Source organism: Littorina saxatilis, linkage group LG11, assembly GCF_037325665.1.
Source record: "Littorina saxatilis isolate snail1 linkage group LG11, US_GU_Lsax_2.0, whole genome shotgun sequence".
Taxonomy (NCBI): domain Eukaryota; kingdom Metazoa; phylum Mollusca; class Gastropoda; order Littorinimorpha; family Littorinidae; genus Littorina; species Littorina saxatilis.
In genome coordinates, this window is record NC_090255.1 from 33,343,234 (window position 1) to 33,368,243 (window position 25,010).

Here is a 25,010-nt window from a genome sequence, read left to right on the forward strand (position 1 = left end):
ATTCGCGACTTGATACTAAGCAGCAGTTTCAATCACAATGTTGCACGAAATGCACTGCATACCTCGAATTCACAATGAAGATTTGTCTCCATAAAAATTATATCTGGCAGGCACAAATTGTACGGGTCTGTTTGCATCCCATGCAATTAAGCCATACCTTTCTTGTTCTTGGGCGCATTGAACGTACTGCAAAGATGACGGGAACTTGATGTGTTGAGGACATGATAAAGAGAGAGAGAGAGAGAGAGAGAGAGAGAGAGAGAGAGAGAGAGAGAGAGAGGGGGGAGAGAGAAAGGGAGAGAGAGAGCGGAGAGAGGGAGAGAGAGAGGGAGAGAGAGAGACAGAGACAGACAGAGAGAGAAAGAGAGAGAGAGAAAGAGAGAGAGAGAGAGAGAGAGGGAGAGAGATACAGAGAGAGAGAGAGAGAGAGAGAGAGAGAGAGAGAGAGAGAGAGAGAGAGAGAGAGAGAGAGAGAGTTTTTGTTATATATTTTTGGAAATGCATTGCATTATATGCCCGCAGCTAGGCAGGTGCATGAATGTGTATGTGATAATGAATGTTTATGTTTGTAATTTTATGTCGTTGGGATAAGTATGTGCGTGCGAATTTATATTTGTATTTTAATGTGTTATTCCCGACTTGTAGAAGAGTTTGGGACATATCACATGGTGACCGCCATTGTTAGTCAGTCTGTCAGTCTGTCCGTCTCTCGCTCTCTCTATCTCTTTCTCCCGCTCTCTCATACGTTATCTCTCTCTGTAAGGGAGAGAGAGGGAGAGAGAGAGAGAGTTTTTGTTAAACTAATAAATATGTACCATTGCCAAGGACTACTACTTAAGTTTAGTAGTAGTCCTTGACCATGCATTGCTTATATCTTTTTGGAAATGCATTGCATTATACCGATAATACGCCCGCAGGCAAGTGCATGAATGTGCATGTGATAATGAATGTTTATGTTTGTATTTTATGTCGTTGAGATAAGTATGTGCGTGCGAATTTATATTTGTATTTTAATGTGTTATTCGGCCCGACTTGTAGAAGAATTTGGGACACAGCACTGACATGGTGGCCGCCATTTTTAGTCAGTCTGTCTGTCGCTCAGTCTCTCTATCTCTTTCTCCCGCTCTCTCATACGTTATCGCTGATACTCTCGCATGATACCAAATATACATACACGGAGGTTTCTGTGTGAGTGTGTGTGTGTATATATATATATATGTGTGTGCGTGCGTGTGGACGTGTGTGTGCGTGCGTGTGGACGTGTGTGTGCGCAATGCAAATGTCTAGTGGGTGCTCTATGTACAAGAGCGCCAGTGACTGTGATATGTATTCATAATTTTATATTTAAATGACATAGAGCACTGTGAAGGATGTATTTTGATTGATGTATAGATCTATGTATAATTTTCATAATCATCGCTGTGCTTTAGTATTTTGTATGAGCTATGCGATGTTACGCAAAATAAAAAATGTCCATGTTGTGGTTTATGAAAATGGACAATAACGTTTTCTTATCTTTTCTTATCTTATCATACACACACACACACACACACACACACACACACACACACACACACACACACATACACAGAAACACACACCCAAACCAGAAGTAGTGAGAGCGAGAGAGAAAGTGAGAAAGAGAGAGTCGTCATTAACCCTTAGGCTTGACGTTGTCGCGACATATGTTGCGCTACTTTACGTATACTGTCACCTGGTTGTCACGACATATGTCGCGCTACTGGCTCAGTCTGTTTGGTCGGTTCCGATTACTTCCCATGGATGCGAAAACCTATATGACCGTTTTTCTTTATTTTTCTCTCTGTTAATTCACCAGTGGCTATGTAACATGTGTTACAGAATTGCACCAGTGTATTAAGTAAGTAGTGGTATCGACACGTAGCGATATTGACACGTAGTGCTAAAAGATGTAGTGCTATTGACACGTATTGATAATGAACGAATGATAGCGACTCGTACAAAAATTATTTGTAGCACTAATCAACGTAGTGATAGCGGCACGTAGCACAAATGACACGTAGGACAAATAACACGTAGCACAATTGACACGTAGCGCTAGCGATACGCACCCGTACCCCATTGCAAATACGAAATCAAGATGTTACCGAAGTTGATAGCCATAAAGTTTTGGGAATAACCATTGACAATAACTTGTCTTGGTCAAAACATGCAGGTACATACACTTTGTAAAAACACACCTAAAAAATATTTCAGTTATCAAAAATCAAACACTTTCTAGACCTTCGCACAAGATAACTGTTTTTTCAGGCACAATATATTCAGTCAGCTATTGACTGTGCTTCCACAGTGTGGGACTCTGCAAATGCACACACTTTAAATTTGAAAAACGTGGGCAGTTTACATAGACGAGCTGCTAAATTAATTCTTTAAAAAAAATACATCTCTTTCCATGTCTCAGATTATAACGATTGCAAATTCTTCCTATCAAATTCAGATTTGCCTATAACAAAGGTGTGATGATGTATAGAATTATATCAGGGAATGCACCTACACTCATTGCCTCGAATTTCAAAATAAATCCTTCCAGAAAATGTAACAAATTAATTACCCAAACTCCAAGAATTGACCTGTACATTTATTCTTTGATGTATTGGTAAATGGCATAATACTTGTTACAATTGTTCTGCCTATTTTTTTTATCTTCTTCTTCTTCTGCGTTCGTGGGCTGAAACTCCCAATTACACTCGTGTTTTTGCACGAGTGGAATTTTACGTGTATGACCGTTTTTACCCCGCCATTAAGGCAGCCATACGCCAATTTCGGAGGAAGCATGCTGGGTATTTTTGAGTTTCTATAACCCACCGAACTCTGACATGAATTACGTACAGGATCTTTTCCGTGCACACTTGGTCTTGTGCTTGCGTGTACACACGAAGGGGGTTAAGTCACTAGCAGGTCTGCACATAAGTTGACCTGGGAGATCGGAAAAATCTCCACACTTAACCCACCAGGCGGCCGCGGCCGGGATTCGAACCCTAGACCTTCCGATTAAGAGGCCGACGTATACCACCCTGCCACAGCGCCCGTCATTTTTGTTATCAATCATGCAGCCATGCTGTGGAAGTGCAATGTATTTAAGTTGAATGCGCAAAACACAGATACATTTTTTGGCTCACGTAAGTGTAGCCTATGCGTTGGTAAACCTTGTCTGTCTGTGCGTGCGTGCGTGCGTGCGTGCGTGCGTGCGTATGTATGTATGTATGTCTGTGGTAGAAACTTTAACATTTGAAGACGTCATATTACATTGACGTCACATTATGACGTACGAGGGTTAGACGTCACGCGATGGAATTACTGAAAGTCTCGGTGATTGTTATTTTGAGCGGGCCGAGACTATTTGGCAGTCGTGTCCATGTAAGTAGGCTACATGCAGACAGACAGATCTAGAGTCTCGCTTTCTTGCACAGTTTCACCTATGCTCTTTCTGTGTGTGTGTGTGTGTGTGTGTGCAGGGGCGGATCAGTTGCTTTGTAAGGGGGGGGGGGGGGGCACTTTGAATCGAAAGTGGATGTGATGGGTGCGAAGCGCCCGAATTTGCTAGGGGGGTCCGGGGGCTGCCCCGGAAACAAATTTTGCCCAAAGAAGCAAAATGGTGCCATCTGGTGCCATTTGAACTTAGAAATGGTCATAGAATCAGCACAGAAAAATCTTTTTTTTTCTTCTTTTTTTTTCCGGGGGGGGGGGGGGGGCACGTGCCCCCTGTGCCCCCCCCCTCGTCCGCCCCTGGTGTGTGTGTGTGTGTGTGTGTGTGTGTGTGTGTGTGTGTGTGTGTGTGTGTACTGTGTGTGTGTATGTGTGACGGAGTGATTGAGTTTGTGTTACTGTTTGTCGATTTCTTACGTGAGCCTTGAAGGCTTCGCCTCTTGTTATTTCATATTTTTATTTCTATGATTACATGTATTACAGCATGTGTAGAGGGTACAGTATTATCATACATGAGTTTCGCATGGCGGTATTTGGGTTGAAAGCACAAGATTAACACAGATTGATTTATTTCTGATTACTCCAATTTAAACAAAAAATTCCAGAGCATGTAGAGAATACAAAATGTTAGCAAATGTGTTTACATGGTTGTGGGGATTTTTTTCAGCTTCACACTTTACCTTGAAACAATAAATCTTCTTCAGAAAATGTCATCTTGTGTTCACTGAGCCAGTTCATCTTTCCTAATACATGTGTTCCTATAAGTATATGTTCCAACAATTTTGTTTGTTTGTTTGTTTGCTTAACGCCCAGTCCACCACGAAGGGCGATATCAGGGCGGTGTTTCAACAATGCATTTTCCCTCCCTTACAACATAATTTTGCGAAATCCCACAGGCATCATTTTCTTGGAATGTTTAGTATTGGCAAAATTCTCCCTGGATCAGTAACAATATATTTATGACAAGACATACAAACCGTGCAACACAAATATCCCCCATCATGCTAAAGGGGGATAATCAATAAAAACGCAAGACTTATGATCAGTCAAGTTCATATCTACTAAACTGATCAGACGACATAGTTAACAGTTTGGCACGAAATGGGCACGGATTGGCGGAAGATAAGCATGGTTAGGGGGGGTAACTACTGGCACAAAATTTTAGGAATACAGCTTACTTGCTCTTTCCATCCACCAACAAGCAAATTTACAATAAAAGGGAAAAACATAATAATTATGGCATTAGTGTGTAACTGACCAATCCTTGTTCTGAATAAATGAACACAAAAGATTTCAAAAGATTGACAATGTATAAAATCACATCGAAGACATTATAGTATACAACGGTCGGCGGCAGGTCCATCCAGTTACAGACATACCATTGGACGAGTCTTTCTCTGCATACACAGTAGCAAACGCACACACAGACACAGACACACACTCATGCTTATATAGTCACACTTGTGCAAACACATGCATGAATATACTCTCTCTGACTCTCTCCAGGCTAAAGCGGATCGGGAAAAAAGTTTGGTTGCATAATGCTTATGCCACAACCCTTGTATATAAACATTTGATTTGATCTCTCTCACCCACCCCCCCCCCCCCCTCTCTCTCTCTCTGTCTCTCTCTTCATTGCTCTTTCTCTGTCAGACACACACACTGAGCAACAACTATCTGAATGATAAACATTTTCAAAACTAAAATGTTCCAGTTAAAATCAAATTCACCTTTAGATGTAGCACCCGGCCATACACACCTTAAACACCAACAATCAAAATTAATGAACACCAGAAACATCAACTTAAAAATCAATTCTAGAGAAGCCGGTCAAGCAAAGGCCGTAACTCGGGCAATGAGGCGGTCAGTCAGGGGCGAGTTCTCCTTTAACCCTTTCCTCTCCGCCAACAGGGCTCTGCACATTTCAAAATAAAAAAGGTCAGTATAGTTAAGTATTAATACACCATGATAGTGTTCAAGAACCTCTTTTTAATGCCAGAAAACTTTCTAAGTCAGACCTGGGAACACCTGTTTAGCACTTGGAGTCACTATTCTCAAACAAACATGGTCTAGCTATTTTCATGGGTGGGAGCCCAAAATGTTGCCAGGACTGAACATTTTGGAAGGCCGGGGTCCAGGGGCCGCTTATTGGCTCTGGCGGGGTGCAGGGGCAGCGCCCTTGCTGGGGGGTCTAGGGGGGCAGCGCCCCCCAGCTGAAAATAAATTTTAGCATTTTAGGGAGGGTTTAGGCGGCCTCTCCCGACTTGTAAATTTTTAGAACAAACAAGCTTTTTGGAAATGCATAATATATATATACATCTTGTAAGGTTGAAGGTAACTGACAACTGAAAATTAATTTTAGCATTTCATGAGGGGGCTATTTGAGCCTCTGCTGGCTTTAAAACTGATAACAGCAAACAAACAACAACAAATGGGGGAGGGAAGGAGAGGATGCAAAAAATCAAAAACCTCTATACTTGACGATGTTTGGTTGTATCACTCAATTTTCAAACAAAAATTAGTGTACTCCACACAGCATTTGAACATCCATGATTCAAATATACTTCACACGCGTCCCTCGCACCGTTAATTAAATGTATCAATACTTTTAAAAGAAATGCTTTAATCCCTGGCCCTCAATGTTTAGTGACAAAAATTGTAATCATGTGTCAAAATACTGGATCAACTTCGGGATGTGCTTGTAAAGAAAAGTAGTCTTAGAATTTTTCTCTACGTATTTTTTTCCAAATGACCGTTAAAGTGATCGTATTCTAGACAATCATGCGTACAAAATATGGCAAAATTGTACGGGTTCTCAGTGTACTATAGCTAGGCTTCTTTTCCTTGTTTGTTTGCCTTTCACCATCACTTTATTGTTTCATTTCATTTCATTTTCATTTTTTCATTTTCATTTTTCATTTTCATTTTCATTACTTTATTGTCCCATCGCTGGGAAATTCGGGTCGCTTCCTCCCAGTGGAAAGCTAACAGCAACGGAGTCGCGCTACCCAGGTGTCTGCGTGTTTAGGTGTATTCAGCCACCTGCACTTATGGCAGAATGACCAAGGTCTTTTACGTGCCATTGTGATGACACGGGGGTGGGACATGGCTTCCGTCTCTGGGTCTGCACATAAAGTTGACCCGTGTCCGTCCCGGCCCGAATTCGAACCTGCGACCTTTCGATCACAAGTCCAGTGCTCTACCAACTGAGCTACCGGGCCCCCGGTGTAGTTTGTGTGACCAAGGTACGTGAAGCACAACAACCACCTTTGGAAGCAAAGCAAGTCAAACAGGGTTAAGATTTCAGAGCTAAATTAATAGCCCTAAAAAAAACTGCTATGGGTACGCAAAGGTTCCTAAGAGTATATACAAGGTGACACCAGCAGCCAGACCCCATCACAGAGCTCTACAATTGACAGGTGAGGTACGTGTCTAGCCAGCGATGTAGATTCAGAAACGTTGAGTGGCTATAAATTGCCTGCACTCTTCACCGGCAGACAACTCTGCACAGTCTGCTGTGAAGGGTGACACAGCAGTCCCACGGTCACATTTGTATATATATAAGAGACTGACACCGACTCATTCTCTTTAACACATGCACACACACATTCAAATGCATTCTTTCTCTCTCCTGCATTAATATTCCCAATCTCTCTCTCTCTCTCTCTCTCTCTCTCTCTCTCTCTCTCTCTCTCTCTCTCTCTCTCTCTCTCTCTCTCTCTCTCTCTCTCTCTCTCTCTCTCTCTCAGGAAAATTAACCATCAAAGAATAGTCACCTGGCCTTCCGATGGTGCTCTGCCTTTGGAGATTGTAGTGCTGACACGATGAGGAAAATGTTGAATATGTCACGCTGTGATAAAAAGTTCAATTCCTTTTGAGAATACAAATTACACTATCTTTTCTGTATTCTTGTTCAAAAATATGATTTTCAAGTTGATGTACTCGTCTGTCGGTCTCTTTGTCCATTAGTCTGTTTTTCTGTAGGTCTGTCGAGATAGTTCTGATTGGGCTGTTAATCTGACTTTTTAACATTAAAGTTCATATTTAAGGATGAATTAATGTTCATAAGGATTAACAAAGCAGCTACACACACACGTACACACTCGCTCGTTCTCTTTTTCTCACACACACACTCGTTCGCTCTCTCTCTCACACACACACACACACACACACACATAACTCGCTCGTTCTCTTTCTCCTACTCACACACACACACACACACACACACACACTCGCTCGCTCTCTCACACGCACGCATGCACACACACACACGCACACACACACACACACACACACACACACACACACACACACACACACCCACACACACACACACCTGAGCATGACTTCCTCCAAGTGTTGGGACATCGTAGCGTAGGGGATACATGATGTCCGTGGCTTGAGCAAAGTCTCCCTCTTTGTATGCAGTCAGAGCCTGACAAATCTTTAGCCCTGTGTGGCTGTGAACATCCCTGGTGGTGCCTTGTCCATTTCTGTTACATTAAAAACAAGGGTAATACAGTGGAACCCCCCTTTTAAGACCTCCACGAATAAGAGAAAATCAGGTCTTAAAAAGCAGGGAGTCTTAAACTGGGGGTCTTAATAGGGGGGTTCCACTGTATAGACGTTTTGTGCAAAAAACTCTGTCAGGATATTCAAGCATTTCTTTCTTTCTTTATTTGGTGTTTAACGTCGTTTTCAACCGTTCAAGGTTATATCGCGACGAGGAAAGGGGGGAGATGGGATAGAGCCACTTGTTAATTGTTTCTTGTTCACAAAAGCACCAATCAAAAAATTGCTCCAGGGGCTTGCAACGTAGTACAATGTATTACCTTACTGGGAGAATGCAAGTTTCCAGTACAAAGGACTTAACATTTCTTACATACTGCTTGACTAAAATCTTTACAAACATTGACTATATTCTATACAAGAAACACTTAACAAGGGTAAAAGGAGAAACAGAATCCGTTAGTCGCCTCTTACGACATGCTGGGGAGCATCAGGTAAATTCTTCCCCCTTACCCGCGGGGGGTATATTCAAGCATATTGGAAGATTTGCACCCCACTCTAGTGAGTCAAGCAATTACACATGGTCGACCAGTTCAACCCAACCAACGCAGCGAGAACTCAGACTCCTATGTGTATGACTATGTTATGCAGTGACCACTCGATATGACCCCTTTTCTTTGGAAAATACACATATTGGAGTTTACGATTTGTTGCGACAATGATCGCTTGCCCCGAGTGATCGCCGACAACGTGTTTTGCCTGAGGTCAAGTGAGTTTGGGAAACACGCATGATCTGAGCGATCATTGCTGGCCATGGCCACTGAATGGTGTCTCCGTTGTGAGGATTTTCAACAGATAAATTGGGCATCACGATCATCTCAAGCAGACACTGCATACACTTTTTTTCTTCTCCCTGCTACTCCACAGCATAAAGACAGTTACCGTACTTTCCGGGTGACAAGGCGCTTCGTTATACAAGACGCACCCCCTTCTTTTTAAAAAAAATTGTAATCCAGTCACCCATTGGACGCAGGGGGCCGATAGGGCGCACCAAAATGACCCAGTTTTTGCCATGAGAGGTGGTTCCCCTGTCATATCTGAGAGAGGAAACACTTCCTGCACCGGGGTCAGTGACCGGTCAGTGACCGAGTTTAACAGAGTGGAAATCTGTGTGTGCGGCCAGATCAAAGGCAGGGCAGTACCTAGTAGCTGAAACATGCATTATCACAAGTTGTTTGACTGGTACTCAAGCGGTCTGAGGGTCTCTTTGATTTTTTTCGTATTTCATACACGGATTAGGCGCTTCGTTATACAAGACGCAGAGGTCGAACTCGAGGAAAAAAGTCGCGCCTTATGACCCGGAAAGTACGGTAATAATTAAATTCTCTGCTGTCACTGTTATGAAGACACCTTGCCTTGCAAACAACAGGTCCGTCCTTACCAAACATGCAATTTATACATTAATTTTGTCTTTAATCATTATCTCGCGTAAGAGCGAGCTTCTGGACAATTATTCAGAGAAGTTTATTTTCTGTATTACAAGTGTTATAGGTCTGTCAGTCTACTTAAAAGACTGGTGGGTCAAAGATCAGAGAAGGTCATGTTTTGTTTAGTTATAAATACCTTTTTTGTTTGATTCTCACCTAACATGCTCCTCAAGAGACTCCAGAAAATGCTGAGAGGCTTTTTTGTCCCCTGACCCCAGGCACGACATCATGAGGTGAAGGTCGTTGAAGGCAAAGACAGCATCCTCCAGGTGCGACTCGGACACATCTTGAATGTCCCTCCATTTGTTCACAACATCCATACCTGTAACACAAGACCAACGTCATGCTTTTACTAAACATCCTAAAATTCCTTCACAAATTCCCAATGAATCGTACGACTCACACCATCAAGACTCGATGTATGAGTAGTTTGGTTACGGTCACTGTTTGTTGGTTTACAATCGTAGTCAGTGGGAAGGTCCTATTGTGCTTGCCGAAGTCTCAAGAACAAAACCACCTGCACAGTTTTAAAAATACGTAAACTTTTGTGAGTCACTACAGTTTTTCACCACCCAGGAAGCAAGGTAATTATGGTTCAATCCTTTACCTTCAAGTTCCAGTCGAAAAAGGAGGGATGCAGCATCCGCGATGTTGAACAATTCACGCTGTTTGACGCACCGGCTTTTCACCTGAAAATCAATTTCATCAAGGTTCATTAAAGGTGTTCATTTGTGTGTGACTGAAAGTACACAGTCTAAGGTGCCATATACTCTAATGAATATATTTTGAAAGTAAAAGGGAATCATATTGAGCGCATGCTGCATTCTTTCAGAGTCCCGATTGCAGGTTAAAGCCGATCAGCACCGTGGTACTTGGTTCACCTCGTTTTAAAAAGCTTCACTCCGTAAAAGGGGCTCTTACTCTACCACCGTGACCGCTTAAAAATCCAAACATCGTCTTTTATAATTACTGCTTGCTTTGAACAGACTTACAAAATCATTGGAGATAAACTGCAATTGAACTGAACTATATAAACTCGGAGGCAAAAGAAACGCAAATAAAGGATGCGTTAATTAAACCTGTATGGACTTGAAATAAAAAAAAAATCATGATACTAGCATGTTCTGCACGTGTTGTTTTAGCGGTCTTATCTTGTCAGAACCGTGTTTGGCGTTATCTGGGTCACACGCGAGGTTTTGTTGACGGGGATCCCAAACCGTCATGGGGACAACTTTCAGCACGTGCACAATGTGGAAAAGCAGCTTTTCGTGTTCAGAGTATTCAGGCAAGCTGTACCGTACTCACAAAACTGTTACAACATTCATTTCTGCGACACAGGCGCGATGCCGAGACTATCACCAGATCAGCGCCAACAGGCGATCGGGAGACTTGATGCCGGACAATCAGTTCAGCAAGTTGCTAGGGCATTTGGAGTAAATGTCACCACGGTTTATCGCCTGCAGCAACGTTTTCATGCCACTAACAGTACCTGCGACTTACCAGGACGTGGCAGACCCCGGGTAACAACAGCCCGACAAGATCGCCATCTTGTCCATCAACACCAGCGAGATGCATTCGAAACTGCCGCCAACACAGCCCGTAACACATTCGGGGTGCATGGACAACCCGTCAGTGCCAGAATTGTACGCCGACGGCTTGGTGGGCAGAACCTGGTAAATCCGCGTCCTGCTCGACGTCCTGTCTTGACAGCTCAGCATCGCCTGGATCGTCTGGCCTGGGCCCAGCAGCATGCCCACTGGCGCCATCGGGACTGGCGGAGGGTTCTTTTTTTCGGACGAGAAACGCTTTTGCCTGGAACCTGGCGATGGGCGTGTCCGGATCTGGCGAAGACCTGGACAGCGGTTTGCTAACAATAACATCCTGCAGCATGATCTATGGGGAGGTGCCAGCGTCATGATATGGGGCGCCATTGGTGTCAATCAGCGAGTGGGGCCTGTCGTCTTTCAGAACGTCGGCCAAGGTCGTGGGAATGGTGTCAATGCAGACCGCTATATCAATCAAGTCCTGCGTCCCTATGTGGTTCCATTTGTCCAGAGGCACCGGAACTGCCTGTTCCAGCAAGACAATGCTCGTCCCCATACTGCACATGCTACCCAGAACTTCCTGCGTCACAACAGCGTAAACCTTCTGCCTCATCCTGCTCGATTCCGGATCTCAACCCAATCGAACACTTTTGGGACATCATGCAAAGAAGGATTAATGCCCTTGCCCGGAGACCCCGCACAGCAGCAGCACCGCGTGCTGCTGTGACCCAGGTGTGGGCTCAGGTCCCTCAGCAGAAAATTAATCACCTTGCCTCTCCATGTACCGGAGGTGCGCCACAGTCATCAACGCCCAGGGAGTAGCAACACGCTATTAACTTTCAACCGTCTTCAAACAGTGTTCAGTGGAACATGACACGTCATGCTCTCATCCCAATACACTTTTCCGTCTGGTTTTTGTATCAGTCAATTCATTTCCTTGTTATTGTTAAGCGAAATAATTAATTCGACATTAAAATTCATGTGTAACCCATCTTCACTGCAGCATTTGCGTTTCTTTTGCCTCTGAGTTTACATGGTATTTCAGTGTCCCTAAAATTAACTAATATAGCTATTCTGATGGACACGTGGGGGAACTCAGGGGCTGTGATTGGATGGTCTCTTAATTCCTATCATCAAAACATAATGCTACGGAAGTCGGCCATTTTTGCCAATATCCAAAAGCATATTGGCAATAACAAAGACGCATGGTTCCGGTTTACCTATCTGTACCACACGATGTTTTAATTGACAACAGCATACACTGACAACTTGAAATTCTTCTCGGGAATGTTTTTCAGCTTTACAAATGTCGATAGCATACCCTTTTCTGCTAACTTCCCGATGAAACAGGACTAAACCAATTATTTTCTGTCCCTAAACACCACAAAATGCCCAAAGTCAAAAGATGTAGTACAAACAGGGGAGTAAAACGGAACAGCCGTTTTTGTGTGCCTGTGTGAGCTCAGCCGTTGCCGACTGACACAAACTTTTGCATTCGGCTTTATTTATCTCGTAACTCCACACTAAATACCCCACTTCCCCTCTGAAGTATTGATGTACAACCCATGGCACTAAAATTCATGTAGTCGTTTATAACTGAGGTTAAAAAATTCGCTTCATGACGAGACAGGTATAAATGCCATTCACCCAAAATGAAAACTTCGCTGCCGTCTGCTCGCGTTGTACGGATTAAGCTGTTCTCTTCTCCTCCCCTTGTTGCATCCTAGTTCTTCAGTTGTTTCTAGTTTTCCGTTGATGTTGTGTTTTGGTCTTCTTCATAAGTAGTCTTGTTCAAAATTAAAAAAACTCAAACTTCTTTTTGTTGTATACGAATGAACTAATAAAAAGCTGTTTAACAGCTGTGTTGTCAAATCGAGTTTTTTTCCAAAGTCAGTGTGGCGTTTGCTATCAAAACCTGAGATCAACGCATCGACGCAAAAACTGTCATTTTGTAAGTTTGGAACAACAAATCAAGGTCAGAACAGCTATATAATCGCTATTGTATTTTCAGCGTAGCAATAGGGTCCGATATTTAGACTCGAACAAATATAATGTGACTTGTTTTCGACATTTTACTTGTCTCGTCTAAATATCGGACCCTATTGCTACGCTGAAAACACAATAGCTGTTACTAATGTGAGACAGCTCTGATAATATACTTCTGAGGCAAATATATGATCTCTCACCACTGCACATGTGCACTCTTACCAATTTTATGCTAAGGCCAAATAAAAATATATGTTGGTTTAGGGTAACGTGCCCAAAAAAGAAAGGGTCGGTAGGTCGGCTTTTTTCTTCTTCTAAAATGTAGTTGATTTTAAAGGAGGTTACTTCCCTTAGTCTCGGTATGGTTCGCAAAATGTGCCAAAAGTTTTTAGTTTTTTTGAGAAATGAAAAAAAAGTTTTAGGGTCAGAGGGAAAAAATAATATATATTTTTATTTGGCCTCAGGACATTTTCGACAATACAATTTTATGCTGCAAAGCATAGAAGAAATGTTAACTATTACTCTTTTTACATTTAGTCAAGTTTTGACTAAATGTTTTAACGTAGAGGGGGGAATCGAGACGAGGGTCGTGGTGTATGTGCGTGTGTGTGTGTGTGTGTGTGTGTGTGTGTGTCTGTGTGTGTGTGTAGAGCGATTCAGACTAAACTACTGGACCGATCTTTATGAAATTTGACATGAGAGTTCCTGGGTATGATATCCCCAGACGTGTTTTTCATTTTTTTATATTTAGTCAAGTTTTGACTAAATATTTTAACATCGAGGGGGAATCGAAACGAGGGTCGTGGTGTATGTGCGTGCGTGTGTGTGTCTGTGTGTGTGTGTAGAGCGATTCAGACTAAACTACTGGACCGATCTTTATGAAATTTGACATGAGAGTTCCTGGGTATGAAATCCCCGAACGTTTTTTTCATTTTTTTGATAAATGTCTTTGATGACGTCATATCCGGCTTTTCGTGAAAGTTGAGGCGGCACTGTCACGCCCTCATTTTTCAACCAAATTGGTTGAAATTTTGGTCAAGTAATCTTCGACGAAGCCCGGACTTCGGTATTGCATTTCAGCTTGGTGGCTTAAAAATTAATTAATGACTTTGGTCATTAAAAATCTGAAAATTGTTAAAAAAAATAAAAATTTATAAAACGATCCAAATTTACGTTTATCTTATTCTCCATCAATTGCTGATTCCAAAAACATATAAATATGTTATATTCGGATTAAAAACAAGCTCTGAAAATTAAATATATAAAATTTATTATCAAAATTAAATTGTCCAAATCAATTTAAAAACACTTTCATCTTATTCCTTGTCGGTTCCTGATTCCAAAAACATATAGATATGATATGTTTGGATTAAAAACACGCTCAGAAAGTTAAAACAAAGAGAGGTACAGAAAAGCGTGCTATCCTTCTTAGCGCAACTACTACCCCGCTCTTCTTGTCAATTTCACTGCCTTTGCCATGAGCGGTGGACTGACGATGCTACGAGTATACGGTCTTGCTGAAAAATGGCATTGCGTTCAGTTTCATTCTGTGAGTTCGACAGCTACTTGACTAAATATTGTATTTTTGCCTTACGCGACTTGTTGATAAATGACTTTGATGACGTCATATCCGGCTTTTCGTGAAAGTTGAGGCGGCACTGTCACGCTCTCATTTTTCAACCAAATTGGTTGAAATTTTGGTCAAGTAATCTTCGACGAAGCCCGGACTTCGGTATTGCATTTCAGCTTGGTGGCTTAAAAATTAATTGATGACTTTGGCCATTAAAAATCTGAAAATTGTAAAAAAAAAAAATTTTTTATAAAACGATCCAAATTTACGTTTATCTTATTCTCCATCATTTTCTGATTCCAAAAACATATAAATATGTTATAATTGGATTAAAAACAAGCTCTGAAAATTAAAAATATAAAAATTATTATCAAAATTAAATTTTTGAAATCAATTTAAAAACACTTTCATCTTATTCCTTATCGATTCCTGATTCCAAAAACATATAGATATGATATGTTTGGATTAAAAACACGCTCAGAAAGTTAAAACGAAGAGAGGTACAGAAAAGCGTGCTATCCTTCTCAGCGCAACTTCTAAACCGCTCTTCTTGTCAATTTCACTGCCTTTGCCATGAGCGGTGGACTGACGATGCTACGAGTATACGGTCTTGCTGAAAAATTGCATTGCGTTCAGTTTCATTCTGTGAGTTCGACAGCTACTTGACTAAATGTTGTATTTTCGCCTTACGCGACTTGTTTTATTTATTTTTATAATTTTTTAAATTTTTATTTTATTTTTTTATATTTTTTTTCTCCCCCTTTCTCCCTCCCCCCCCCCCCCCCCCCCCCCCCCCCTTAATAAGTGTGTATTACTTTTAGTCTGTATGCCTGTACCCTTGACATCATCCAACCACTTCTCTCCCCTTTCATTCATTTCCGTTCCTAGAGTTCCTTCCCCTTTTTGCGTGTTTCCCCTCCATTTTCTTTAAAACCCTGTTCGTTCGTCTGCTTTTTGTTGTCTTTTGTGTTCTTTTCCTGATGAAGCTTCCAGAAGCGAAAATTCGTAATCGTCTTGTGTCGTCTTTGTATCGGTGAGTACAGTAATCCTTTGTTTTTTAACTTTTTTTTTTTAACTATTACAAATAATTGCTCACCTCTGAATCGAAAATTTCCAATGCCTCTAGATATTCTCCCTGTAAATCAGAAAGAAACATGAGGTACATGTATGAACAAGTTCGTGTACTACAAATGCAGGCTGTGTATTTTAAAATACATTTGTTTTAATCTATGACCTGTCTGTCCATCCACAGTTGTAAATGTATGGGTCGTTTACTTCTGTGTGTATGGGTGTCTGCTGGCATGTGTGTGTGTGTGTGTGTGTGTGTGTGTGTGTGTGTGTGTGTGCGTGTGTTTGTGTGTGTGTGTGTGGTGCGTCTATGTGCATGTGAACATGCATGCACGCATGCCTGCCTAAATGCTTGCCTGCCAGCACGTTGTGTGCGTGTCAGACTCTCTCTGTCTATCTGTTTGTGCATGTGTATGTCTGTCTACCCGTTTTAACCTCAGTGTCAGAGAGAACCTGTATAAGTATGCTTACTTGTATGCTTCGGCTCAGATAGTCTAGTCTTCTGCTTGTTTTTCTTTTAGTTTGTGATTATGTCTTTTATTTTAGTGTCCCTTTTTATTTTGGAAGTCCTTTAATTCTTCCCAATAATATTACTTACTTTTTCAATGTAATGCAAGGCAAGATGCCACCAGTGATGGCAAGCCAGTGAGCGACAGACCTGAAAAATGACAGTGAATGAGACACTTACAAAGAATTAAGTCGAGTATGACACTTTCTTTCATCCAGCACAAAAATTAACAGTAATTTCATTAGCCCGTCAAAACACACCCACACCCTCATTGATGGATCCACAGCTGGTGTATGTGGAGTGGAGAGGTGGGGGGGAGGGGGGGAGGGCCCGGGGGGAGTATATGAAATTGCCAATTGCCAAGACTAGCCATAGCATGTTTCTGAAGTGACCATGACGGCACAATTACATCATCTTATTTGACAGACAGAGGAAAAAAAACACCATTTCTTTCAGTGCAAAAAAATTAAAAAAATAGTTTAAAAGAAAACGAGAGCTCAGGAGAAAAAGAAAACAAACGCATCAGGGTGAAGGCAGGTAATGGCAATAAGAAATAATTTTTCTTATCAGCAAAACGTGATGGATCTGGGGTAGAATTCAAGAGCTTATCCCGGAAGGTCTTATCCACTAAGGCCATTGCACCTGGTCAGATCCACAAATCTAATCAGCAAAACACTATAGCAAACAAAAAACCAAAAGCTGACCTCCCAATCGTCCAGAGTGGAGCGGAGAAAGTGAATGCCCCTGTCCTGCTGACCAGTCATCTCCAGCACGTGATTCATGGAGTGTGTGGCCCATGTGTCATGGCGGTTCAGCTCAAGAGCCTGTAGGTGAGTGTACACAATCATTTTCAGGTTCACTACTTTGTTGTCCCATCGCTGGGAAATTTGGCCATTTTCTCCCAGTGCTAAGAGTCGCCCTATCCAGGTGTGTGTGTGTTTTACGTGTAAAATCAGGCACCTGCACTACTAGCTGTTTTTGGTAGACCTTGCTTAAACAGTTTTTCTGTTCATAACCTCTATTTTAAGACTCCCTCCTTTTTAAGACCTGATTTCTTCAGATTTTGGGAGATCTTAAAAGCGGGATTCCACTGTAGTATTATGGATACTTCCAGCACTGGAAAAATAACTTGATTTACGGAATCTGGACTGTAATGCAGAAAATTAATCTGCACAAAGTAAGCGTTTCCCTATACATACAGTTGTTTAATTATTTAGAGCACTTACTGATTATTTTTGAGTTAATCACTGCAGGTGTCTAGGTTACAGCACATTCGAAATACCCTGGGACTTCCATAGGTTAAATTCTCCAGAAAACTTTTCCAAAATGGTGTCGTAAATCAGGCATGGGAATTGCTGAGAGGAAAAACCTCTGAAATCTTGGGGGGTTCAAGGGAAAACATTGTAATGGCACGATCAAAATCTACGCGGCCTGAGAAGGTTTTGGCACAAAATCAAGCTTTTTCTCTCTCTCATACAACAGGAGGAATTAAACCTGCAACTGTTAAACAATCTTAAGTAATGCCCATGCAGTGATAATCACTTTCTTGATCAAAATTGCTGAATGCTCACACTCTGGTTGTCCATTCTCATTTTCATTGGCTACTAACCGCTTTTTGTCGTAAAACTGCATGGCCGCGTCGAACAATGTTTGATACCAAAACATCTTCGTCAAAACGCAAAGGACGAGTCGTCTCTCGACGTGCTTAACCAAATCCAGCAGAAGTTGCGCGAAAGTCAGAACCAAAATCAACTACTGGGCTCACTGAGACAAGCTGAAGCCATTCATCTTTTCCGCCTGCAGAGCTGTTCCGTTTAAAGACCTTTCTTTTTTTCTCTGAAAATATTCTCTCTGAAATTTCATTTCTAAACCTCTGAAATTAGCAGATCCGAGGACCATTCCCATGCCTTTGAATACTGTAATTTCAAATAAACACTTGCTAGAGTTTCTTGACACTTACTCTCAATGCCTGTTTCTCTGCACGATCGTACAGGTTGGTTTCTTCCAACCCAAAAGCATGCATCCCCAGCAGGAAGCTGAGGACAGAAAAAAATATGTCATAACAAAATTGTCTACCCCCTGGTATAAGTGGGAGTTAGAAAATTTACTCTTGCAGTTTCACTTGTAAATGCCATTTTATGTCTTCCAAACAAATTAAAACCAATAAGACCTATTGCATTGATATCATCTTTCTCCTTACCTGTACAGAGGCGTAGAGGGAGACCATTCCGGCAAAACTCGAGCAGGACTGTCCCGGAGCTGTGCAGAGTTACCTGTGTAGATATAGCCCAGGTACGCTGACTTCAGAGCCAGCAAATCATGGGGATGGTCAACCAATATGTCTTCCCATGTCACGCAGGCCTCTTTCAAATAGCTGCAAGGAATACATATCAGTCTGAGGTACTTCAAGAGACCATGCATTAATTAACGCTGAAAAGTAATACTATTACTAATAATTCACATATTCATTTGAAAAACGTCATCTGCAATGACATAACGCAAGAGCAAAATCTTACACATTTTTGTAACAGTCCAAGCACACGCTAGTGAAGAATTAAGCATTGTGGAAATTTGGTTATGTCATATTTTGACAATTTTGATGCCTTTGCATTTGGCCAAAACTACAATTTTGGGCTTCAGATTCCATTTTAAGACTGAAGAGTGAGGATGAAAGTCCCTTGTTCATTTCAATGCTTGTTATTCTCTCAGGTGTCAGAAGAATGGTTCTGAATAACTCTCACTTACTCTATTACACATGTTGTATGCATTTAGAGCGCTTGCTTCCCTTTGTTTACCAGATGACATTACAACTTCCTTCAAAACAATGAAAAATAGTCACCCATCAGCCCACTGTTTCACAGCCTTAACATGCTTCTTTTCGGCTGGGGCTAAATTTGGTTGCCCTTCTGCTTTTTTCACAAGATCCTCTACAGCTGTCTTCAGCTTCGGGTCAAGACGAGTTGACGTTCCTCCACCCATCACCTGTAGGCCTACGGTCATCGCTTGGCCCACCACTGTCCACAGAAAAGAGTGTGGTTTTAATGTGTGTCTGATGGAAATACACGTACATACATTGTAATATGCAGCTGCGTGGCAAAAAATCTTTTCTGTGTACCGTTGCAGTTGAGATTTTGAAGTAACATAATATAAGCAAGATACATTACTGCTGACACCACACACACATGTATATATGCATGCATGCATGCATGCATGCACGCACGCACGCACGCATGCAATTGCAATCATTCACTCTCACACACACTCACACCAACCACACACATACACACCACCAACTCATACCTGCTGTAAAACCAGTACACTCAGCGGTACAATGGAAACCTCCTTTTAAAAGACTCCCCAATTATGACTTAAATACCCCTTTTTCAGACCTTGATTTTTCTGATTTTCTGTTGGTAAATTTACCCCTATTTTATTCTAGATAATTAAGACAGGTCCCTCCTTTTTAAGACCACATTTTCTCAGATTTTCGGGGGTCTGATCGCGATCTTCAAAAAATGCGGGTTCCACTGTATAAGAACTAAAAACTTGTTACACTGACATTACCAAAGTTTGGGTCTGCATCCATCATCTGCTTGAGGGTAGCATGTATACCTCCAACACTGGGGTCATCCCAGTGAGCTGCCAGCTACACAAACAACACACACATATATATTCAACAATCAAATCTGCGTATGATTGTTAATGCATTTCAGGAAATGTCTAGGAATGTCGTTTCTCAAAAACCAATCGATGAATTCAGAAAATAACTCTGATTGTTTCCTCAATAGACGATTTTTTTTTAGAAATAACTCCGTCGGGTTTGTACGGGTTGTAAAATGTTGAATACATATTTGTATACTCTTGCTTTTTACTCTGACAAACATTGGAGGGGGCCTGCAGTCACTGGCGAGGGGTGTGTCGGAATCACGTGGACAGGAGTACGTGTTAAGTTATTTTTCAGAGGAAAAGCGAGTGCAGTCCTGCTCATTTTAGCCATTATTAATTCATTGGAGTCGTATTATTTTAGTCCTTTTTTTGAAAAAAAAAAAATGAAAAAAAAATTACAGCTAGATCAAAACTGTTTAGCTCGCGATAAAGTATCTGACCTGATCTCTGTCCATGCATAAACTTAGAATTATTCATATAAATCTTCATTTTTGAGTTAAATGCTGCTAATTAGGTCACTAAACGAGAAAATAAACTTTTGTTCTAAATTATACTGTAGTGCGCACATTCACATTTTAAAGACTGAATCCATGAATCAAGTGCTCATATATTTTTTTGTACAGATAAACAAAGAAAACAAATTAAAAAAATAGAAATGCCACACTGCACACATGCAATTATCAACATTACAGGAAAAATAATTCCAAACATCAAAAAATCTAAATTGTAAAGCAAACTAGTACAATCATTTCGCGTAATCATTGACTGTGTAGAATATTTCCAAGGAAGACAACCCAACAAAATCTTCACATGTTACTGTTAGCTAGGGTGTCTGCAATCGTGTATCAACAGTTCTTTCCCTTGAGCAGGCTCTATCTTTTCACTGAAACTTCTCAAAATCTGTCTAATCGATTATGATCCGATACAGCTCGAATGAGTTAACATTTTGCAGAAGAGTAGCTATCCCTCCACTTGGAAATTGGACACATACTAATAAATTAACACCTGGCCAGTTTCTGTGCATACATATTTAACTTTTTGATGTATTGATTTCGCAAAAGCCAGTAGATTTTTGGAATGTGTCAAAGTGAAGCCAGTAGATTTTTGGTATGTGTCAAAGTGAAGCCAGTAGATTTTTGGTATGTGTCAAAGTGAAGCCAGTAGATTTTTGGTATGTGTCAAAGTGAAGCCAGTAGATTTTTGGTATGTGTCAAAGTGGAGACATGGTCTTTGCCTGGGGGTTATAATAAATGTAATTACCTGTGTGAGTGTGGCATCGTACATCCTGCTGGCTTCATTGCTAGGTGTTGACAAGGGCACGTTAAGGTCTCTCCACTCCTGCAAATCAAAACACATGCATACGTGTATACATGTAAACTATTGTTAATGAACTTTGTGAATAACCCCCATTTTAAGCCCCCATCTTTGTAAATTCACCTCCATTTTGATATATATATATATAATGACCTAGGTTTCCAGTTGTCAAAAAGGCAACATTTCATGACAACAAAGCCAAATAGGTCATGTTAATACAGTGGAACCAGGTCTTTAAGACCCCCCCCCCCCCCCCCCCCCCCCATTTTAGACTTCTTCCCTTGTAAGACCCTTTCTTTCTTTATTTGGTGTTTAACGTCGTTTTCAACCACGAAGGTTATATCGTGACGGGGAAAGGGGGAGAGATGGGATAGAGCCACTTGTTAATTGTTTCTTGTTCACAAAACCACTAATTAAAAAAATTGCTCCAGGGGCTTGCAACGTACGTAGTACAATATATTACCTTACTGGGAGAATGCAAGTTTCCAGTACAAAGGACTTAACATTTCTTACGTACTGCTAGACTAAAATCTTTACAAACATTGACTATATTCTATACAAGAAACACTTAACAAGGGTAAAAGGAGAAACAGAATCCGTTAGTCGCCTCTTACGACATGCTGGGGAGCATCTTGAACTTGAACTTGAACTTGCGATGTTTAAGGCCTTAGGCCTGTTCATCGATCCTGTCGAATAGTACTCCAATATCACTTTTGTTGGTGGCATGCGCGGGCGGTTATTGGTAGCACGTTGGCGAGAATTTCTCTGGTCTGTCTGCCCAGAAATTGTCCAGCCTTCCTTTGAAACTGTTCACTGATGGTGCTGTCACAACTGTTTTTGGCAGACTGTTCCAGTGAGGAATCACCCTTTCTGCGAAGAAGCAGCTCCGAACGTTCAGCCTACAAAATGGTTTGTACAACTTGAGGCTGTTTCCCCTAGTTTCTTTGGTTTCGGCCAGCTGGAAATTCGGGTTGCCTGTGTCGTAGATCCCATGCATATACTTGTAGAGGTCGATCATGTCACCTCGGAGACGCCTGTGTTCGAGACTCGGTAGTTTGAGTACAGCAAGTCGTTCTGGGTAAGTTTTCTCACTGAGAGCCGATATCAGTTTGGTAGCCCTTCTCTGTACGTCCTCTATTTCCTTGCACAGCAGTTTCTGCTGTGGTTGCCATACTGAATGCCCATATTCAAGGATTGGCCTGACAAGACTCTTGTAGAGTTGTACAAACACCTCCCTATCCAGATGCTCAAACGATCTCCTGATGATGCCTAAGGTTTTGTTTGCCTTCGCAGTTGCTTGTGCAACATGTCCCTTGAAACTCAGGCGATTGTCTACAAGTACACCAAGGTCTTTCTCCGTTTCGCTTTCTTCTAGAGTGATGCTAACCTCCTCACCACTTTCGGATCTCCCTTTCATGTGATAGCTGGTCTCTGTGTGTTGTTTGCCTAGCTTAAGGACACTACACTTCTTTGGGTGGAACTTGAGGAGCCAGTTGTCAGACCACTCTTGTAGCTTGTCCAGATCTTCCTGCATGACAACAGGTCCTGAGGGCACGTCAGTACGTGTATATAGCTTGGTGTCGTCAGCAAGTAAATTCTTCCCCCTAACCCGCGGGGGGTTTTTAAGTCCCTAATTTTCAAGACATTCTGTTTATAACATCTGCTAATGTACCTCCATTTTAAGATGTACTCCCTCCCTTTTAAGACCAGTCTGATTTTATCAGATTTTTGGGGGTCCTAAAAGGTGTGTTTCACTGTACATTCACTGCAGGTCTGTCAACTTGTTTTAGCTGCCTCTAAGTCTAAATAACACAAAACAACTCATAACATTAACAATCTCTGCATATATAAATAATTAATATCATGTCAAAACGACTTGTACACAATGCTGGTTAATCAACATCAACGATCATTGTCCAACCCTGATGGAAGTTAGCCTTGAGTGCAAAATGCATAAACAATTTCTGCGAACTGCCAAATGACTTCAATATCTAATTCAAATGCATTAAAATCAAATTGATTCTTTATCTCCTAGTCCGTCTAGTGGTAGTATAGTTGCAGCTGTTGTAATAAATGCAGTCTTATGGATCTGTATATGTATTCACTGTATAATGTGTATCTCCTGCATAAATCAGTTTGAAGTCTCACTTTCACTTATAGTCACTCAGGTCATGTATGAGGTTGCAGTCAGCCAGAAAATGATCCCTCATGTTATGAGGTCAATGATAAGATGACTGTGTGAATAAATAACATTCATTGTGACACGTCACCAACCAGTGATTCAGCAAGAATCTGTCCTTACCACAGGCACATGAAGAATCAAAATTCAAATCACTGAACATATTCTTAAATGACTGGGTGTTATTACCTGTAATAAAGAATAGGCCTATTTCATGTTATTACATAACATAACATAACATAAGCTGCTTATTAGGCTTTTCAGCCTTTTGCCTGCTATGTTGTATACGATGATGTTTAGAATACCATTGTTCATGATTTGAGTGCTGCATTATGTCCTAGGATGATCTCAATTGAATTAAAAAAATTCTTCAAAACATATAAATTGCGTCCAGTGCATGGTTATCCAATACATTTTTTTTAAGTGTTTAGTGTTCCTCCTGACACAATGCTGGGTAGTAGATGATTCCATGCAGTCATTTTCAACACAGTTAGTTGAACAGTTTGTATACAGATTAGTCTTAAGAGTCTTTTTCATTAATTTATAATCATGTCCTCTTTTGCTGGAACCCTTCAATGGGCTATGAGACTCTGTGTGTGTGTGTGTGTGTGTGTGTGACCGTGCTGTGTGTGGTGTGTGTGTGTGTGTGTGTGTGTGTGTGTGTGTGTGTCTGCGTGTCTGTCTGTTTCTCTATCTTTCTGTCCATCTGTCTACATGCATTGTACAGTATGAGTTTTGCGACCTGCACGATGCACTAGATCGTATCCATATTGCCTACATTCCTCTTTCGGTCATCTTGAACTTTAGTGTGTTAAATTCATAGCTCAAAATTCAGTTGCATTCTTTACTTAATTTTGATACAAGCCCCTGTAAACAAGCCAAAGAAAATTTTTCGTGAAATTAATTGACGGATTGAGCTCCAAACAATTTGGATCAATGACGCAAAAACGCTTGCGTTTTCAACCAGGGGACATCTTTTACAGAGTTATATGTCCCTTGTCGGAGTGCACGGATAATTCCGCACGTAAACGGAATGCAAGGTACAGTTCATTCCGTGACTTCAAAGGGATCTAAAATGACTTACATGCAAGTGCAGGTTCTGCAAATAATTATGGAGGCTTAGATGCCTCTGAATTCTGAGCTATGAATTTAACACACTAAAGTTCAAGATTACCTCTCTTTCTGTACCCTGTACCACCCCCCCTCCCCATCACCACCCCACCCATAAAAAAAAAAGACTGTGCACGATTCAAGAACACACTTGACTTGCAGGGGAAAAAAGAATCGATCCCATTCGGGTACCTGTATACCCTCTTGTCTCGACCAGAAACGTATACAATGTAGAAGCATTTCAACATCACAAACTAAGCAAAGATGCACAAACCTCCACTGTTCTCCAGTGACAATGCTGAGAAACCATGCTGAGTTCGAGTCAATGCCTGCTGCGCTCTCCAAAAGTCAGCACCAGATCGGTTACAATCGAGTCAAAAAGTTCTGTTCAAGTTGCGACCAAGATGCGCAGGACGTGCATGCACCGGAAGTGTATTTGATTATGGTGCATGTGCACCTAATGTACCTAAAGAAGGGAGGTAACACTTACAGCCTAACAACTCGAGTTTTCAGTGAGTTTGTTGTGTATACATACACACACAAAACAAAACAAAAAGAAAGAATTAAAAATATTTGCACATTCAGAAAATAACAAGGATTTCAA

At 41.3% G+C, this 25,010-nt stretch overlaps 1 protein-coding gene and 1 long non-coding RNA gene across 2 annotated transcripts in view; one reads left to right on the forward strand and one right to left on the reverse strand.

Moving 5' to 3' along the window:
• Positions 1–2,875: 2,875 nt before the first annotated feature.
• Positions 2,876–25,010, forward strand: part of LOC138980293 (uncharacterized) — a 117,490-nt gene continuing 95,355 nt past the window's right edge. The window contains exon 1 of the long non-coding RNA XR_011460284.1: positions 2,876–3,396. This is a non-coding gene — a long non-coding RNA (uncharacterized lncRNA). The remainder of the gene's footprint in view (positions 3,397–25,010) is intronic.
• Positions 4,275–24,822, reverse strand: LOC138980291 (tetratricopeptide repeat protein 38-like). The gene is made up of 14 exons (XM_070353156.1): positions 24,681–24,822; positions 21,064–21,141; positions 19,702–19,783; positions 18,977–19,151; positions 18,338–18,511; positions 18,098–18,173; positions 16,842–16,961; positions 16,228–16,287; positions 15,658–15,696; positions 10,069–10,150; positions 9,618–9,783; positions 7,802–7,958; positions 7,242–7,315; positions 4,275–5,380 (listed from the first exon to the last, which is right to left on the reverse strand). The coding sequence occupies exons 1-14, from the start codon at positions 24,714–24,716 to the stop codon at positions 5,296–5,298; spliced, it is 1,404 nt and encodes a 467-aa protein (XP_070209257.1). The 5' UTR covers positions 24,717–24,822; the 3' UTR covers positions 4,275–5,295.

Excerpts from the sequence above, each read along its gene's own strand:
- LOC138980291 (XM_070353156.1), bottom strand. The coding sequence starts at position 24,716 with ATGGTTTCTCAGCATTGTCACTGGAGAACAGTGGAG. Across the intron at positions 21,142-24,680 it reads GTCACTGGAGAACAGTGGAG|GAGTGGAGAGACCTTAACGT; the intron begins GTTTGTGCATCT and ends TTTGATTTGCAG. Across the intron at positions 19,784-21,063 it reads ACGATGCCACACTCACACAG|CTGGCAGCTCACTGGGATGA; the intron begins GTAATTACATTT and ends TTGTTTGTGTAG.